The 19,832-nt window shown below is 47.9% G+C and overlaps 1 protein-coding gene across 6 annotated transcripts in view; it reads left to right on the forward strand.

Annotated features, from left to right (window-relative positions):
• ST7 (suppression of tumorigenicity 7) overlaps window positions 1-19,832 on the forward strand; it is a 310,576-nt gene that overhangs the window by 277,974 nt on the left and 12,770 nt on the right. For 4 of the 6 annotated variants that reach the window (XM_066262162.1, XM_066262164.1, XM_066262166.1 and 1 more), the window contains one exon: window positions 11,384-11,534. In XM_066262162.1, the coding sequence (XP_066118259.1) occupies window positions 11,384-11,534 (151 nt within the window). The remainder of the gene's footprint in view (window positions 1-11,383; window positions 11,535-19,832) is intronic. The other 2 variants (XM_066262163.1, XM_066262165.1) reach the window with 1 other exon arrangement.

The following is a 19,832-nucleotide window of genomic DNA, read 5'->3' on the forward strand; positions in this document are numbered from 1 at the left end:
AACCATCCAGAGATGCAGGGTGGTTCCGAGAAGACCACAGGGCCGCGGGACCAGATGCTGAGGAGGCGGGATGGGACAGTGTGCCACAAAAAACATGATTTGTTATTCTTGTTTTAAGCAGTAAGCATTTTTCCCTTCTAATATGATCTCATCTGAAACCTTCATGAACAAAGCAAGTAAAATTCAAACTGTGCTGGTTGAAACGGGGCTGGGAAGGCAGACGGCAGCAGCCTCGGGCACCTGCACACAGTTTAGCCTGTGACCATCACTGCCACCACAGGACAGTGCCAAGGACAGGAAGCCCACTCCCACCCCGAGCAGCAGCAGGAGCCTGAGGGAGCCCCAGCTGCCCAGGCTGCCTGGGTGTGCGGTGCAGTGGTGAGAAGGGCCTCCGGCACCCGTGGGGGACGCTCTGGTCTCTGTCTTGCCCACGATCCCAGCTCTGTTAAACCACGCTCTTCTCACAGGACCCACCCTGGAGGGAACTGGTATGAGGCAGTCCTGTTGGTGCTTGGGGAAGGAGACTCACTGTGTTCCTGAAGCTCACTGTAACAACAGAAAAGCTCGGACTTGACAGAATATTGAAGTGAGGACCCCCTGGTAGATATTCAGTTGTTAAGTTATAACTCTAGGACTATAGAAAGTCATTAGGAAAGAGAGAGGAAAAAAAATGCAGAATGTTATGACAGAAATGTATTCTCATTAAAATTTAATTTTTTTAAAAAAAGCTTACTTAAGGCCCTGGCCAGTTGGCTCAGTGGTAGAGTGTTCGCCTGGTATGTGGTAGTCCCAGGTTTGATTCCTGGTCAGAGCACACAAGTAGCCAGCTGCTTCTCTACCCTTTCCCCTCTTTTCTCTCTCTCTCTCTTTCTTTCTGTTTCTTTTCCTCCCACAGCTATGCCTTGATTGGTTCAAGCACATCAACCCCAGGTGCTGAGGATGGCTCCATGGAGCCTCCACCTCAGGTGCTAAAAATAGCTCAGTTTTGAGTATGGCACCAGATGGGCAGAGTATTGGCCCCAGATAGGGGTCACCAGCTGGATCCCAGTTGGGATACATGTGGGAGTCTGTCTATCTCTGCTTCTCTCACTTGAAAAAGAAGAAGAAGAAATAAGAAAAGCTCACGTATTATTAATGTAGAATCTTGAATTTCGTGAGGATTTAGGGAGCTTGTGTGGGACGCATCCTGGTAATTCTGTTTGCTGACGGAGCAGGACCTTGTTGGAGGGCTGGAAACTGTTGCATGCAGATGCCAGTCCTTCCTTCATGTCCTGGAAACTGATTGACAAAGTGTAAAATTGCTTTTTATTCCAATTTAGGACTCAAAGTGGTAGTGGGCTTTAACTCTCAAAAGCGCTTGATGAAGCGTGGGAGCGAAGGCTCAGCCAGCCTGGCAGGCGGACAGTGTCAGCCTGTGTTTCAGACATGTCATTTCAATGCAGCCTTCTTTGAATGGAGTCATATTTTGTTCAAACGCTTTTTTTTTTGGATTAAAGAGAATGTATTGTAGAAATATGACCCAGAGAAAACAGAGCAGAGACCAGTTTTTAGCCACATTTCATAAGAACAGTAAGTTTCTGGGGTACCTGCTCCCACCAAGGGCACGGCCACACGCCCCCCCCCCCCCACCTAGGCCTCCAGGCTGTTCATCTCCTGTCACACCTCATCCTGTCTCATCTGCCCTCACGCTGTCCCCTGCCCTGACGCCCCCTCCCTGTCACTCCTGCCCTCCAGAGCACCCCCCCTGCAGCTGGTCTGGCTGGCTCCCCAGGAGCACCAGCGCCCCCCCCCAGCGCTCCCCAGCGCCATCGGGCTGGCTCCAGGGGTGGTTTGCACTCTCCTGCAGCTGGTCTGGCTGGCCCCCCAGGAGCACCAGTGCCCCCCCCAGCACTCCCCAAGCGCCATCAGGCTGGCTCCAGGGGTGGTTTGCAGCTTTTGCTCAGCCTCCTCCTCTGTGCTCATGATTTCCCATTACTCTGGTTCCCCACACTAGAAACTGTAGCTGCCCCGATTCCTTCTCTGGCTCTCCACCTGGCCAGGTACCCAGTCCTAGAAAGGCCCACCTCCTTGGTTTCGCCAGCACTCACCCAGACCAGGACAGGAGCTTTCCGGGAAGTTGCCAGCCTCGTTTCTCCCCCACCTGGTAGTCCTGCACATGACTTGCCTGTTTCTTTCAAAACCATGAATGGCACTAACTTACTTCCCCGTGGCCAAGGCAGTGGTCTCTGAACTGTCTTCCCAGGAGCCTCGAGGACTCCTCCAGCCTCCCTTGGGTCGCCTCCACCTGGCCTCTGCCAGCTTTCTTTTGCATCGGTTTCATATACTCTTGAGTTTATTTTATTTTTTTCTTCAAACGAATTTTTTGTGTCTCTGAGTTTGAAAACCAGAGGATAGTGCAGGGCACCGGCCCACCCAGAGTGTGACCTGGACGGCTCTGCCCCCCGGGAGACCAGTGTAAAACCCAAGTTCCCGGGAGGGTCCGTCACACGTACTTGTTCAGCCGCAGGCAAGCTGCTGACGTTCCCTAAGCCTCCGTTTTCTGTCTGTGACATAGGAGTACTCTCAGCCTTCTCATGCAGTTGGAAGGTGTACCTGAGACAGCGTGACATGTGTCAGTGCTGAGTCGGTGTTGGCCATGACACCGTGTTCCTGCTCGGCCTCTCAGGAGGACAAGCACATTGTGCCCTTTGGTGCTCCGTGCCGCTTCCCAGCCTCCCAGCGGCTTCCGCCCACTCTCAGCTTTACGGTCAACTCTGGTTTATCTGTTAAGACTAATTCACATTCCAGCTTCCTGTGAAGCCCCAGAGATAATGTTCCCCTCAGAGATACTTGGCTTCCTAAGTATTAAGTATGTATTTCTTACTAAGGGAGTCTTTGTGTTGAATTTTATTATTTCTTTATACAGATACACACACATACAACACACACACACACTCCTACAAAGATTAGGAATCACCATAGTAGAGACCTGACCTGATTCAGGTCCATGCCCTTGAGGTGTATTGTGGGTGCTCCCAAATCTGTGTATTTGGGGTACACTATGGGAGCTCTATAGGTGTGTCATGAGGGTCCACTGTGGGCATCGCTCTATCTGTGCCCTTGGGGTACACGGTGACACTCTGTATCCTTCCCTGCGATATACTGTGGACACGACTGTTTTTTGAATGAAGCAAAGTAACTGACAAATAGGTGATTGAACCTGCCAGTGGCAGCCCCCTGGGGAGAGGACGCTGAGAGGGCTGGAGCTCACCAGCTCCAGCTTGCTTTGTGCTTGATTCTGATTGGTGACTTGGAAGCCAGTGCTCTCCAGCTGATGTGCTTCTACTCAAACACTTTACCTGGAAACAGACTCAGTTTTTGTGGGACGAACATACACAAAACCGCAGCTTACCTCCACAACAGCATGGCACTTCATGTTGTTTGTGAGCAAAAGCAGCTGCTATGGAGTGAGCATTTATGTGCCAGTGATGTATGAGCACTTTACTGTATTATTCTGTAGACTCTTCAAATGTGAAAACCAGCAAGATGTGTATTTTATATTATTTTAATGGATGAGCAAGCCGAGGTTAGGAGAATTTAAGTAACTGGCCCAAGGTCTTATGGTGGCATAGCAGACCCAAGATATGAGCAGTGGTTGAAAGCAGCAGGGCAGGTGAGGGCGGGGAGCTTCAGCCGGAATTCTCTGCACCTCCTTCCTGGTCACAACCCAACCTGTGCCAGCCAGTGTGTGTCTTATAGAGTCCAGGGAGCAGGCAACGTTAAAACTTAGAATGTGTATCATGTCCTCCAAATAGCACCAGTTTTATTCTCTTTACTGATGTGCTTAAAACATCCTTTCTCGGCTTATAGACTTTATTTAATTGATTTTAGAGAGGAAGGGAGAGGAAGAGAGGAAGGAAATTTATTTGTTGTTCCACTTAATTGTGCATCCACTGATTGCTTCCCAGAATTGAACCCGCAAACTTGGTGTTTGGGATGACACTCTACTGACTGCAGCTAACTGGCCAGGACCTGGGCTTATAGAACCTTTTAGAGACAGTTGCATTATAGATACATGAAAATTTTCTATCTTTAGTTATCTTTTTTTGTTTGTCTGTTGGTGTGGTTCATTTTTTTTTAATTTTGTTTAAATTTTTTTTTCTTTCTTTTCTCTTTTTAAGTGAGAGGAAGGGAGACAAAAAGACAGACAGACTCCTGCATGTGTCCCTACAGGGATTCACCTGGCAAACCCCCTACTGGGAGATGTATTGTCCATCTGGGACCATTACTCAACAATTGAGCCATTTTTAGCACCTGAGGTGGAGGCTCATCCTCAGTGCCTGGGGCCAACTTGCTCAAACCAATTGAGCCATGGCTTCAGGAAGGACAGAGAGAGAGAGAAGGAAGAGTAGGAAGGGTGGAGAAGCAGATGGTTGCTTCTCTTGTGTGCCCTGACCAGAAATTGAACCTGGGACATCCACATGCTGGGCCAACGCTCTACCACTGAGCCAATGGGCCATGGCCTTGTTTTTCAATTACAGTTGACAGATAGTATTGTATTAGTTTTAGCTACATGACATAGCAATTAGACATTTATGATCATCCCAGTAAGTCTCGTACCCACTATTCATAGTTATTACAATATCTTTTACTATATTCCCTGTGCTGTACTTTACATCCCTGTGACTATTTTTATAACTGGCAATTTGTACTTCTAATCCTTTCACATTTTTTGTGTGCTTTGCTTTCAGTGTTTCTCATGCAAGTCTAAAAAACAGGTTTGTATTGCATACACACACAAATGCACACATATGTAGAGAGGGACAGAGGCAAGGAGGGAGGGGGAAGAGAGAAAAATAAAAGTGGTTATTATAGAAAACTTGAAAAGCATAGGAAAAGCTCAAAATAAATTAATCTCCCATAAAATCAAATATTTAGCTACCATTAATGCCGCATCCCCCGCAATGAGTCTATTCCAGGGTCTCCAGCGCAAAATAGTATGAAATTGAATGAAAGATAGACAGAAACTTAAAGATATATACAGATGGGTTCGGGAGGATGCCACGATCCTTGCCAACAGCCACGACTGTTTCAAGCTGCAGAAACATAGCCTCCCCCAGAAAACTTCCATTTTTATTCCTGAGTAACGTGGAACATTAGCAGTTCAGTTAAGTTTCCAAGGCAACACAAGAAAACCACCAGGTGCAGAAAACTCCCCACCATCTTAACTGTTAAACAAAGAAGTAACTAGCTTCCATCCTTCCAGGGAACGTGGGTGGGCAGAACAACAGAGAAGCACAGACCTTACGTAAACTTAATTAGGCAGGTGAGGTGGGGGGTTGGGCCCAAAACCTCTGTCCCCGAGATATCCAAACTGCAAAATACCCTGTTTATTTTTTGGACCCCAACACATTAACATTTAATCTATGACCTTCCCATATTTTTAATGCCTACCTAAATGTTGTTTGTTTGTTTGTTTGTTTTGTGACACACAGAGAGAGACAGAGGGACAGATAGGGACAGACAGACAGGAAACGAGAGATAAGAAGCATCAATTCTTCATTGCGGCACCTTAGTTGTTCATTGATTGCTTTCTCATATGTGCCTTGACTGGGGGGCTCCAGCAGACCAGTGACCTCTTGCTCAAGTCAGTGACCGTGGGCTGAAGCTGATGAGCTATGCTCAAACCAGATGAACTCACATTAAAGCCAGCAACATCGGGGTTTCAACCTTGGGTCCTCTGCATCCCAGTCTGACAACTCTCTATCCGCTGTGCCACCACCTAGTCAGGCCCTACCTAAATGTTTTTGTTACCAAAATCATAATATGGGTGGTACCTTTATTTTATTTAGTAATATATCATGAAAACTTCCTCATGCTAATATTCGTCTACTACTTGCTTTTTGGGAGCCACTTGATAGCCAACATGTAAATGTACTGTAATTTAATTAACCTGGTCTTCCTCATTTTGCTTATTCCAATATTTATGCTAATAATTTTCATATGACTTCTGCTCTTGTTGGTATTGAAAATCCAAAACTTGGGTATAAATTAATTCCTTGGCATGAATGCCGATACGAAGGATAACTCCGGGTATCTTTTTAACTCAAGTTATCATAGAACTTTAAGACCTCAACAGAAAGGGCCTGAGCAGTCACCTGTTCAGCACCTCCCTGAGCGGCACCCACTCGCCTTCAGCAGACACTGCTCGCTCCTCCGTTTATGTTCTGAATTTATGTGTTCCTGCATTGGGGATAAGGAACTAGATGCTGACAAATAGATTTTGAAAAGTTGCTTCCGAAACCTTTAGAAGCCTGTACTTGGAGATCAGCGTGATCTGAGAATCCGGGAAGGCAGCTGGAGCAGGGTGGCGGGCGGGCTGGCCCGGGACGCGGGCTTAGCTCATGGGAGCCGAGCCATCACTGTGGACAGGCGGAGAGTGTTCTCTGACTTTCAGGCTGTGGTCTCTCTAATTGATTTCTGCATACTTGTGGATAGGGATCTGCCCTTCTCCATTTATTTTTCACTTGACAAGTAAGACATGAAATGTTCCATGCCTTTCTAATTTAACTGGTGCACATGTTGCAAACTGAATTGCCAGCTATTTTAAGCCCGGCCAAAAACACAACACACTGTTGCTCTTAGCCTTCATCATTAGATTAGGACCAGCATTTTGTTTGGAACTACACAGGCGCATGAATCTCCTTTATGTGCATAAAAAGCTGCTTCTGCCGTAAAGTGGGCGTGGGGAGAAGGTGGCCAAGTTTCCATGATGAGCTGCTCCGGTGAGCGTCCTGAGCTCTGCTGGGACCCTGGGAAGGGAGGGTCGTAGTCGTGCTCTTGAGGATATTATGATTAAGCTGAAGGAGAGACACATGGATAACTAAATTAGGCAGCATGAGAAAAGTACACACAGCGGAGATCAGAGGGACCCCAGGGGATACGCAGAGCATTCCCTCAGAACCCAGGTTCAGGCTCTGGACGACATCCTTGAAGCCATGTGCACCACAGTCAGCCTGCGGGCTGGCTGAGCCGTCATCTCACACACGTACGTGAATGTTTTCCAAACACATGGAGGTGCCCTGGTGGCCAACAATGCTTTTAAATGAATTCTTGGTTTCTTACATTTATGGTAGCTTTTTGCCATATTGTCTATTTTCAATCAACAGATACTACACTTATAATTCCTATCATGGGCATCTATGAAAGTTTTTCATGTTAAGAGTTGTTTGTGGCCCTGGCTGGTTGGCTCAGTGGTAGAGTGTCAGCCCTGCGTGTGAATGTCCTGGGTTTGATTCCCAGTCAGGGCATATAGGAGAAGTGACCACTGCTTCTCCACCCCTCCCCCTCTTCCTTCTCTCTATCTCTCTCTTCTTCTCCTGTAGCCATGGCTCAGTTAGAGCAAGTTGGTCCCCGGTGCTGAGGATAGCTCCATGGCCTTGCCTCAGGCATTAAAATACCTCAGTTGCTGAGAAACAGAACAACAGCCCCAGATGGGTGGGCAGAGCATCGTCTGGTAGGGGGCTTTCCTGGTGGATCCCAGTCAGGGTGCATGCAGGAATCTGTCTCTGCCTCCCCTCCTCTCACTGAATAAAAAAAAAAAAAAAAAAAAAAAAGAACTGTTTGTTACTTGAAGTGAAGATTGGACAATTCTCTTGTCTGCAGCGGTGCTGTCCAGCCGAACTTCTGTGCTCAACGCAGTCGTCATTAACAGCATGCAGCACTAAATGGACTTGAAATATGACCAGTGGGACTGAGGAACTGAGTTGTTCACTTCATTTGATTTTCATTGATTGAAATTTAAATGGCCACATGTGGTAGAGGCTCCTGGATTGGACAGCGCAGATCTATTCTATTCTTTTGTAGGGAATTTTCTAAAAATTCTCAGCCCTACATTTTCCTCAGCGCCCCACCTAGTCTGTTTCGACTTCTGCCTCTGCGGGCAAGTGTGTGTGGCAGCCAGGCGCGCCTCCCCCGTCTTCCCGAAGGCTCCTTAGGCCCAGAGAAGACCTTTCTCACAGAGGCTTAATGAAATGACTTTGAAAACTTTTCTTAACCATGGAAATAAAAGGAATCGTCAGTTTTGTCAGCCACTGTCTGACTGTCAGGGACTGAAGAGATTTCCGTATGCCAGGGACACGTGAGCTAGTAGTTTTCATACTTAGTTTGTTTCAGAGTTCACACAGCATGATCCTTCTTTAAAAATGGACTATTTGGTAGGCAAGGTGGCTATAAATTATTAGAGAACTCAGAAATCAAAATCTTATTCTAGGGCTCTGTTAGGTAAGAAATTTTCCCTTTTCTTTGTTCTCCTGACGATTATTTAGGGTAACAAAATGGTCTTCCCTCTCTAATGTACTCTGAAACAATTAATACAGGTCATCACACTTTACAAGTTATATATCTTTCTCATGACTCATAGCCTTCAGGGTCTTTAAAAACCTTCCTGGGTAATAGCAACATGCAGCCTAATGGCTTCTGTCATGGTAACGAAATCATGAGAGGATAGCCAAATAGCTCTGAACATAAAACGCACCTTTATCCTTCCACGACGGCTTGTAGTCATTGTAACGATAGTGCTAGTTGGATTACTAGGTAATTCAGAATTGTTATTTTTTCCAAAAGATTTTTTACCATGTGCTGTTTTAAAACAAAATGGAGAAGGAAAGCAATAACTTGGAGAATTAAAAAAAAAAAAAAGACGACAACCAAAAATGTCTTTTGGAACTCGTACTTGAGGATCCCATCAAAACAGTAACACCGTCAGTGAGCTGGTGGGGGTGGGGGTGGGGGTGTTTCTGTTGAGGAAGGCTCCTTCCCCAGCCCTCCTCCAGGGTGCCGGGCCCTGCTCGGCCTCCTTCCCCAGCCCTCCTCCGGGGTGCCGGGCCCTGCTCGGCCTCCTTCCCCAGCCCTCCTCCGGGGTGCCGGGCCCTGCTCGGCCTCCTTCCCCAGCCCTCCTCCGGGGTGCCGGGCCCTGCTCGGCCTCCTTCCCCAGCCCTCCTCCAGGGTGCCGGGCCCTGCTCTCCACTGGGCGCAGGCTGTGCTCCCTCCTCCTCCGGGTGCCGGGCCCTGCTCTCCACTGTGCGCAGGCTATGCTCCCTCCTCCTCCAGAGGCTGTGCTCCCTCCTCCTCCGGGTGCCGGGCCCTGCTCTCCACTGTGCGCAGGCTGTGCTCCCTCCTCCTCCAGAGGCTGTGCTCCCTCCTCCTCCGGGTGCCGGGCCCTGCTCTCCACTGTGCGCAGGCTGTGCTCCCTCCTCCTCCAGAGGCTGTGCTCCCTCCTCCTCCGGGTGCCGGGCCCTGCTCTCCACTGTGCGCAGGCTGTGCTCCCTCCTCCTCCGGGTGCCGGGCCCTGCTCTCCACTGTGCGCAGGCTGTGCTCCCTCCTCCTCCAGGGTGCCGGGCCCTGCTCTCCACTGGGCGCAGGCTGTGCTCCCTCCTCCTCCAGGGTGCCGGGCCCTGCTCTCCACTGTGTGCAGGCTGTGCTCCCTCCTCCTCCGGGTCCCGGGCCCTGCTCTCCACTGTGCGCAGGCTGTGCTCCCTCCTCCTCCAGGGTGCCGGGCCCTGCTCTCCACTGTGCGCAGGCTGTGCTCCCTCCTCCTCCAGGGTGCCGGGCCCTGCTCTCCACTGTGCGCAGGCTGTGCTCCCTCCTCCTCCGGGTGCCGGGCCCTGCTCTCCACTGTGCGCAGGCTGTGCTCCCTCCTCCTCCGGGTGCCGGGCCCTGCTCTCTACTGTGCGCAGGCTGTGCTCCCTCCTCCTCCGGGTGCCGGGCCCTGCTCTCCACTGTGCGCAGGCTGTGCTCCCTCCTCCTCCGGGTGCCGGGCCCTGCTCTCTACTGTGCGCAGGCTGTGCTCCCTCCCCCTCTTCCTGCCCGGAGGCTTCCTCAGGTGTCAGGCCCAGAGCAAGGTGGTTCCGTTTGCTGAACCATGAGGCCAGCATGTGTGGTCCCGGCTCCCACTGGGCAGTGCACCCTGGCCCCGTGTGCCCCCAGGAGAGGATACTCAGAGGTAGCTGCCCACCCCCACAGCATTGATCCCACAGTGCAGGACCGTGAAGCACCAGGGGTATCAGGATTCCTCCATTCTTCTTCGCTCTCTCTCAAAAATCCCATCAACCACAGTTGAATTCAGACAGTTGTTTGTGATGTTAAATTTGCTGAATATCTCTTCTCTCAGCACTTCCTTTTACAGTGTTTGCCACATTTTAATCACACACCCACCATCATCTGCTGATTTCCATTTTAAAGGTGATGCATAGGTTGGTGTGGTTGGTGGTGGTGCCTGTGTACCTGTGTTGGGGACAGATGAGGAGGGGATAATGAGTAATAGACCACCAGGGGAACCCCAGGCAATCGAGAGAATACCCTAAATTTGTTTTCTTTTTTTTTTTTTTTTTCTTGAGTCAGAGGTAGGGAGAGAGAGACAGGAACATTTAGCTGCTCCTGTATGTGCCCTGAGCAGGCAATCAAACTGGCAACCTCTGCACTACAGGACAACTTTCCAACCCATCGCCAGAACTTGATTTTCTTTAGAGACAAATCGGGGAAGAGGGGGAGGGGGAAAGGCAGCATTTCTGTGTTGTTTCACTCAGTCGTGCATTCATTGGGTGCTTCTCGTGTGTCGTGATCTCGAGGATTGAACCAGTCATCTTGTTTCGGAACAACATTCTTAGCCAGCTGAGCTCACCAGCCAGGGCCAACATTTCCCCTCCTGTCCTAGACACAAAACACTGCAAAGGGACACTCAGTCTTCTCTGACCCTCAGCAAGAATGTTGTTTCTTGCCTGCCGTGTGTTCCCACCTCCTTTGTGGAGGACAGAGTGCAGAGGGAAAGGACCTAGAAGAACACTTTGTGTGGGTTCTGTGCTGTGCCCTCCCTGGTCTCCTGGGCTCCGCCTGCTACCCCTCTCCCCTCCTGCAGCTGAGCAGGGATGGGTGGCCCTTTCTACAAGACCGGGTCCTTCTCCTTGATAGATCTTTATAAACAAAGTCATGGGCAGTGCGAGCCGTCCCAGGTCTCTCTGCTGCAGCTGGTTTAGTCATGTGACTTCTCAGCCTGCATTTGTCCATTCTCTATGCTTTCATTCCGGTTATAAAATTATACCAAATTATTGTGTCTTCCACATTTTTTTTGCCGTTTGAGTCCGTATTTATTTCTGTGGTCACAGCGTCTTAGCCTGAAAGCCTGTGACCGGCACTGTGGTAAACCAGTACAACGCTAGTTACTGTCAGCCAGCTTTGGGTTGCGAACGTTTCTGTAATTGCTGTCAAATGTAGTCATACATAGGGTTGCAGGTTGATGATGTGCTAATGAGGGGTGGCTTTAGGGAAATCAACCTTTTTATTTGCAATATTGAATTCCCAATTACTGTGTATTAATGCATCTGTCTCCTGCCTTTTTTTATTTCAGTACCTACTAGAAATGAAAAGCTTAATCCTACCCCCAGAACATATCCTGAAGAGAGGGGACAGTGAAGCAATAGCGTATGCGTTCTTTCACCTGGCGCACTGGAAGCGGGTGGAAGGGGCTTTGAATCTTTTGCATTGTACGTGGGAAGGCAGTAAGTAATTTACTTTCTTTGAAACTTTTTTTAAGTGCACAAAAGATGCTAGAACTGTGTCTCCCTGAGTGTGCATGCTGAATGATGAAGGTGGGCACATCCACAGCGGGCCCTCCATGTGCCCTATCCTCACTGAGCCGGGGACCTGTGCTCAGGCTCCCCAGCACGTGGTGGGGCTGTACGGCAGCCTGGCCATCTCAACCGCTCAGAGCTCAAGAAGGCACCGGTACGGGCAGCGGGTGGGGTGGTCTGCACTGTGCGGGCAGGGGGTGCTGCACAGACAGAAGCCCTCTGGGACACAGGGACAGCCCCTGAGCATCTGGGAAACTGTGGCTGGGGTGAGGCCTCGTGCTGGGCTCTGGTCACCACTTCCTGACAGCCTGTCTGGGAGGGTGGCTAGAGAGACACACTTGGCCTTGACTGGAGCCTGGTGGCCACGGCCACACACACACACCCCCAGCAGGCGTGCTTCAGAACCAGCGTGCTTCTGTGAGGGTGCCGGGGTGCTGGCACCATTGGCCTGTGTGAGGAGAGCAGGCTCGAATGGCAGGCGCCCTCTATCCTGGAGAAGTATCCCGTCCATTGGGAGTGGGAACCAGCAGCACATAGCAGCTGCCCAGTGGTTATTCACAAGGGAGAGGTCTATGGGGTGGAGCAGCCATGTATAACCTTAGGGACCATGGCAGATTTGAACCAAGCCTTGAAGAACCAGGGTGGCGTCACAAGCAAGCATGCTGGGAGAATGTAATTTAGGAGAAAAGGCTCCAGACTGGATTATTGGACAACGTGTACCCTGGCACTCTGTTATCATTAAACAGAACAAGTACACCGTGTAGCATGAGTATTTCCCCCCTTCTCTGGGGAAAGAAAATAGACATAGAGTCTTCTGTGGATTTTTTCTTGGTTCACCCCCACACTGATGAGCCTCATATAAATGAATGTCTTTTTAATCCCTTTCACTCTGTTTATCTTAGCTGCTTCCATTTTAATTTTCATAATCTCCCGCCCTTCCCTTTTCCTGTCCTGCCCTAATCTTGCAGGAGTCTAAATCAGTGCAGGAAGCAGTGAGCGGCCAGACGGGGTGGGGTAGAGGTTGACAGAGATGGGACTCAAGTTGATTGAAAGGTTTTTGGGTAGTTGTTTTGAAAATATTTCTCTAAAGAATTAGTAGCGGGCCTACTTAAATAATTTGCCGTTTATAACTTGAAGGATGTTGACTCGGCTGACGCCTCGGGCCGCACCGCGTGAGTGTGTGCACACCCGCCAGGTGTCCTGCGCCTGGGGTTTGGATGTGTTAGGGCAGCACACTCCACTTGGGCGTGTGTGGGCACAGGTACAGTCCCCTCTGGCTTGGGCTCCTCATTGTTGCGTTTAAGGTGTTCTATCCAGACAAGACAAGAGGAATTTTTATTTAAACTTGAGGGGGTGAAAAAAAGAAGAAGAAAAAAATCCCAGCAACATTGAAAATGAGAGGTCTCACCTAGTGATGGTTGTGGGAAAATTAAACGCACAGATTGACATACCAACTAAGAACATATTTATAGATTGGCATCTTGGAAGCATAGTAATGGAAGTTTATCCATTGGATCTGATAGAAAGGATCAAAAAGGGTGGGCGTGGGGGGCCAAGAGGACAGAGGCACTGTTAGGGATGGCATAAGCATAATATAATTCCTATGAGGAATGATAGGGATTTCCGCTTGGAAATTAGTTAACTATATCATTATCAACTGGGACAACAGTGAGATTTCAAGAAATGTGAAATGACATAGTGAGCTCCAAAATCAATCAGGAGAGTAATGTTGGGGGACAGTAACTTCTTCAGGTTACAACATGGGCAGAGCACTTCATTAGAATAGAAAAAGATGACTCTTCAGACATAAAACAGCATAGCCAGGCCGCCAGAGACCTGTGGGGAAGGGTCCTTCTGCACTTGGCCTGACCCATGGCAGGGACGGCTCCGAGGAAGCTACCCTGTGCCGTGAGCGTGCTCACCTGGCACTGAGTGCCTGTGGCATGCCACGAGCCTCAAAGAGTGCTTGTACAGCTGGGTGGTTATACAGAGAGTTTGCGTTCCCATCATCCCGGGTGCTCCCACTAACGTCCGAGGTTGGAGGGCTGAGGTGTCCACGTTACTTGCTCAAGAGAGGAACAGACTCACTGAAATGGGTAACGTTGAAGAACTAGCAGCCGTTGCTGGTAGAACCACGATGTAAATCCAAATTCACGGTTTCTTCACTCCTCTGTCCTGTAATACGAGCCACATAGGCCTTTCCCGAATACAGTAAGGATAAGAGGATCTTGAACTTTTGCTGAGGTCTCAATTTTTGCATCACTACTCATGGGCTAGGATGTGCTTATTTCCGTCCTTGTGCATATACAGTTAATCATTCTATATAAAACCATATTTGTATTTTTGAATCCTGAATTAAACATTTTAAATGTAGGATTGCCTAGTTTTATAAAAAAAATTATTTCTATGTGTAAAGGAAGGAAAAAGACTGGAAATAAATACATCTTTAAATAAATTTTAAGTGATTTATTTTTTTCCTTCACATTTGTACTTTTCAAATTTTCTACAAGCATAAATATTATATGTGTGCATATGAGTATATATGTATATACATATATTTAGAAAAATAATCTATTACAAACTCTTTTGGTCCTTGTTAAAAACAAAGCTATAAATCTGACGTGAAATCTATTATTTACTTACTTATTTATTTTTAAGTAAGAGGAGGGGAGATAGTGTGACAGACTCCCACAGGCACCTGGACCACCGGCAGCCCCTGCCCTGGGCTGCTGGAATCAAGCTATTTTTATTTATTTTTTTTTGTTTTGTTTTTTTGTATTTTTCTGAAGTTGGAAACGGGAAGGCAGTCAGACTCCCGCATGTGCCCCACCGGGATCCACCCAGTATGCCCACCAGGGGGCAATGCTCTGCCCATCTGGGGCATTGCTCTGGTGCGACCAGAGCCACTCTAGCGCCTGAGGCAGAGGCCATGGAGCCATCCTCAGTGCCTGGGCCAACTTTGCTCCAAAGGAGCCTCGGCTGCAGGAGGGGAAGAGAGAGACAGAGAGGAAGGAGAGGGGGTGGGTGGAGAAGCAGATGGGCGCTTCTCCTGTGTGCCCTGGCCGGGAATCTAACCCAGTACTCCTGCACGCCAGGCCAACGCTCTACCACTGAGCCAATTGGCCAGGGCCTGGAATCGAGCTATTTTTAGTGCCCAAGGCTGCCATACTTGGACTAACCGAGCCATTTTCAGTGCCCCGGCTGATGCTTGAACTCTTGAACAAATCGAGCCACTGGCTGCAGGAGGGGAGGAGGGAGAGAGGAGTGGGAGAGGGAAGGGTGGAGAAGCAGATGGTTGCTTCTCCTGTGTGCCCTGACCGGGAATCAAACCCGGAATGTCCATACGCAGGGCTGACACTACCCACTGAACCTACTGTCCAGGGCACTGTCATGCAGTTAAAATCAGAGAATGACTACTGCAACGTAAGGCAGTTGTGTGCAATCTTTTGCCATCACTTTAAATTGGTGTTTATTCAAAGTTAAATGGAAGCGTCAGAGCTCTGCATTTTATTTTATTTTAATTTACTTTTTAGTGAGGTGTGATTCACATGTGACATATTAGTTTCAGGTGTACAAAGCGATGGTTTGATATTTGTATATATTAAGATCTTCTCTTATAGCAACTTTTGAATGTGCAATACAGTATTATTGACCATAGATTTCATGCTGCACATCACAGCCCCATCACTTATTTTGTAACTGGCTGTTTTTACCTTTCGACGCCCTTCACCCATTTCACCCCCACCTCTCCTCTAGTAACCACCAATCTCTGAGTCTGGGTTTTAAATCAAAGGACTTGAATTAGATTTCTGACTTGGCTGCTTACAGTGATATTTACTTAACTGCCCAATTTTGAACACTGAAGCACCGGCCATATTGACAGGCATAGCCCCATCCCACCTCCGCTAGAGGACTTCTGTGCAGTTGCCTCCAGGGTAGTTGCAGTACCTGAGCTGCTCCCTCCTTCTCCGAGGTGAGTGGGCCAGAGAGCAGGATGCTGCACTTCCTCCACAACACCACATGGTGGCGCCTTTTGACATCTCCAGCTTTGTAGTTTAGGTTTTCTCCTTCTAAGTCATTTTTTCTTCCTTCTGAAATTGAAGGGCATCACCAACTCCTTGCCAACGTCCAATTTTTATTAGAAAGGGATTTCAAAGAGGAAAGTAACAGTACCTAATTTCACTAGTTTCTAGGTTAAAAATGAGTATTCTTTTAGTCAGTTTATCTTTTGGAGATTAAAAAAAAAATCTGTTGAAAGTGTCGTTTAGGGGTGGGGATGGAAGTTTATTTTGCTTTGCTTTTTAATGAGTTTTTTTAATTTTGGAGCATTAGTCATTTTGTGGAATTAAGCGAGTGTCCCAACAATCAGGCTGAAGTAACTCACATTTTTGATAAAACCCCAAAATCCAGCTGATGCATGGCAGAGATTGTTTGGGTTTGAAACATATGGTGGTTAAAAAAAAGAGCCCTCCAACCAAAAATACATCAGCATTTCAAAGGTTTCTAACATGTTTGATTCATCACTGTCCCAGCCCCTGAAATTACACAGCGTGTTTCTTAAAGTCAGGATCATCAAGAAAGGGGAAAAGTTTTAATTTACAAGATTTAAAATATGTTTCTTAGTTCATTACACAGCTGCCACCTTATCTGAATTATACTTATTTTAAACACTGCAGGTTCTGGTTATCCTCACACACACGTGCACACACATACGCCGCGGCAAGTATGAGTTGAATATAAAAAACCGACATGAATGCGGATTTCACTAGAACTGGGTCTTATTTACAATGGTATTGTGCCTTTAGGGGCCCTATTTTAAATGGCACATCTTCTGTTTTGCCTGTATTAACTACTAATGTGGCCTTATCTCCTTCCTACCTAGATCTTTTTAAGGCTGTTTGGCTGTATTTATTTTATAAAGCAGGGTAGTCTGCTGATTTCTACTGTGAACTCGAAGATTTGATTTTCTAGTTCTATATATCAAGACTAGTATGCCATGGGGCACATCACTTAGCCTTTCTTTGTTTCAATTTTTTCCACTTGACCAAATAAGACTCTTTATTTTCTTTTTGGAGATTTTATTTCCCCAAAGAATTCACTACATAATGTATAAGATATGAAGGTGTTTTTTAGGGGGACTAAGCAGAGTATTTCCTTTGAGAGAAGAAAATAGCCCATTGTTGAAGCATAGGATAAAATTCTGATTCTAATTTATTCTCTTTGAACCTAACGGTAAATGCTACTTGCTGTAACATGTGGGCCTTGGGGCATTTCCTCTAACTAAACCTTTCCTCCAAAAGGCTGGCACCTTCTGGATTGTGGAGGGCAGACCCCCACCCCCACCCCCACCCCATCACCCCATACGCCTGAGGTTGTGTTTCTCTGGAGAAAGCAATGGTCAGCTGAAGTCCCTGGTGGTAGCTACCGTGTACCAATAGCCAGTCTCAGACCCTGACTGATGCTCCCCCACTGCCTACCCGGTGGGACCAGCCTGCTCCCTCCTTTTATCCAGTCATGGTGACTGACCACAATTTGAAGCCACCTGAGTTTTTAAAGGGAAAACTCTGCTCTTCCTGATTGTGCATTAATTTGTTCATTCCTTTATTCAGCAAGATTTACTGAACACCTCCCTTGTGCCAGGCATCGTGTTGGCGATACCAAGAGGAATAGGACTCTGAAATGTTTGGGGGAAAACGTGTGAGTGTGAGCAGGTACAGATGCACTCACATGTACACACATTCACATGCGTATGTGTGAGCAGTACTGTCATGGACAGAGGAACAGAGTGATAGGGTGACCAACAAGTCATGAATCTGCTGTAAACTCGAGAATTCCTCTCCAGAATCAGGATGGAACATCAGCTCACCCAGGGAGGCTGATTCTCCCGAGGCCACGGACTGGGTGCAGAAAGAACGTGGACCGGAGCCCAGGCTTCTGACCTGGGTGCTTTCTGCATTGCTGTGCCCACAGGCCTCACAAAGGACAGCTGGCCTTCATGGGCGGTTTCCTGCAGCGCAGGGAAAAGTGAGAACATAACATTTGTATTTTGATGATAATTTTCTGTTCTATCATATATACTTCCAATTGTTTCCAAACAAGCAGCATTTTAATTTATAAGCTAGAATATGATCTAGTGCAGAAAGGGTGAACACTGGGGTTAGCAAAAGGGAGGGTACAGAGAGAGCTAGCTCTGTCAAGCAGCCAGGCGCTGTCTCTGCATGCCCTTGACCTCTGCTGTCACACGCAGTCCCTTTAACAACCTCGTGAGGCCGAGGTATTCTCATTCTACAGATGAAGAGACTGGTCACAGGGAAGACCCACCCAAGTGCATGCAGTAGTCAGCCTGGTCAAGCTGAACTCCTCCATTAGCTATCACTGCCCCCTCCCTAGACATGCACAGCCCCGTGGACCTCCCCTGCGGGAGCTGTCACAGTGGGAACGCGCCCTTGTGCTGTCATGATTATTGGATTAGCTGTTTTCTGCCCTGGGCGGTGAGCTCTGTCGCTGCAGGGGCCAGGTGTGCGTGGCTCATTTTTCTATCTTTGGTGCATGAGGAAGACACATTTGAGGAGGTAGAGCTTGGATTCAAATTCCATTCTCAATGTTGCAAGTAATCTGTATAAAGGTCTCTGAGATCTTTGAAAAGACAACTCGACAAACAAAACATCTACCGTTACCTTCTGTCTTTGTCTGTTTCGTGGGTAGGATGAGGAGTCACTGGGGAAAGTCAGGACTTGTTTACATGTCCTTCCTTCTGTCCCTTCTTTGGTTCTGTTGATTTTCTCCATTCTCGGTGGAGGGTCCGCTGGGCACATCATGGGCTCGGAGCCTGGAGGACGGGCCTGCTCAGGGGTGGAAGGCAGAGGGTGGACCCTCAGAGTGACTGAGGAGGGCCCGGCGGGCTCAGTAACGAGGTCCCAGTTCCCTGCACCCTCGACAAAGCACGCAGAGATGGGGGGAGGAGAGCAGGTGCACAGCAGGAAAGTGCACGCGTGTTCTGTGTGCGCCGTGCAGTGACACTGGGTGGGCTGGCTTTTCTGTTTTGTTTTTAAGCAAGTACATTCATACCTTTAATTGCTCAGAAATGTGTTATCTCCAAAAAAGATTTTTAGGAAGTTTGTGATCACTTGTGAAATAAATCAAATGGCCCTTTTTTTCATTCTTATGTGCACTGCCAAGCCAGTGAGTTAATATTTGCTTGTGCAGCTCTCACTCGCTCCTGACCTCCCTGTCATCCCACACTTGCTGACCCTACACAGCAGGGCGGTTGAATGATAGACTTGCAGACAGAAATTGTATTTGCTTTTGTTTAGTGAAGCTAAATGTCTTAATATTATTTAATGAACTCAATGTAGATAATAACTGGCATGAGAAAGAGTGACTTTTAAGAGCACCTTAGACCCTGGCTGGTTGGCTCAGCAGTTGAGCGTTGGCCCACGTGGAGATGTCTCAGGTTTGATTCCCCATCAGGGCACACAGGAAAGGTGACCATCTGCTTCTCCACCCCTCCCCCTCTCCCTTCTCTCTCTGTCTCTCTCTCTCTTCCCCTCCCGCAGCCATGACTTAGATGGAGCAAGTTGGCTCTGGGTGCTGACCATAGCCTCGCCTCAGATACTAAAATAGCGAAATACCTCAGGTGCAACAGCCCAGATGGGCAGAGCATCACCCCATGGTGGGCTTGCCAGGTGGATTCTGGTCAGATGGATTCTGGTCTGTCTCTCTGCCTCCCCACCTCTCACTTAAGAAAAAGAAAAAAAAAAGATAAGAGCACCTTAAAAAGCATCTTTACAGTTATGGGGTGGGGGAGATGCAAGAGGAGAGAGAGAGAGTGTAGTGTGTGTGTGTGTGTGTATTCTTTAAGTTGTATATAATCAAGTCTCTGCCCTCTCCGAGAAGACCCGAACTGATTAGAAGAAGGAAAGGCTAACTTGCTACACAAAAGTCTGCTTACATGCCAAATACTGGAGCATTAAGGCCATTCAGCATCTGACTTACAGGCTACCAACTAGTCGTTTGATTTCCATGGTTGAGCACTCTCAAGGTCTTGCACTCCTATATTTTATTTTAAAAATTGCAAACTGACTTCAATTTTTGAATAAAATCTAGTAGTAAAATTTATATGCACTTAATAGACTCTTAATTACAGCGGTCTAGTTGCACATGGAGAATCTGGATTTTTTTTTAAATAAATTAAAAACTTCCACATAGGTTTTCCCATATTTTGAG

This window comes from Saccopteryx bilineata, chromosome 2 (assembly GCF_036850765.1).
Source record: "Saccopteryx bilineata isolate mSacBil1 chromosome 2, mSacBil1_pri_phased_curated, whole genome shotgun sequence".
Lineage (NCBI taxonomy): Eukaryota > Metazoa > Chordata > Mammalia > Chiroptera > Emballonuridae > Saccopteryx > Saccopteryx bilineata.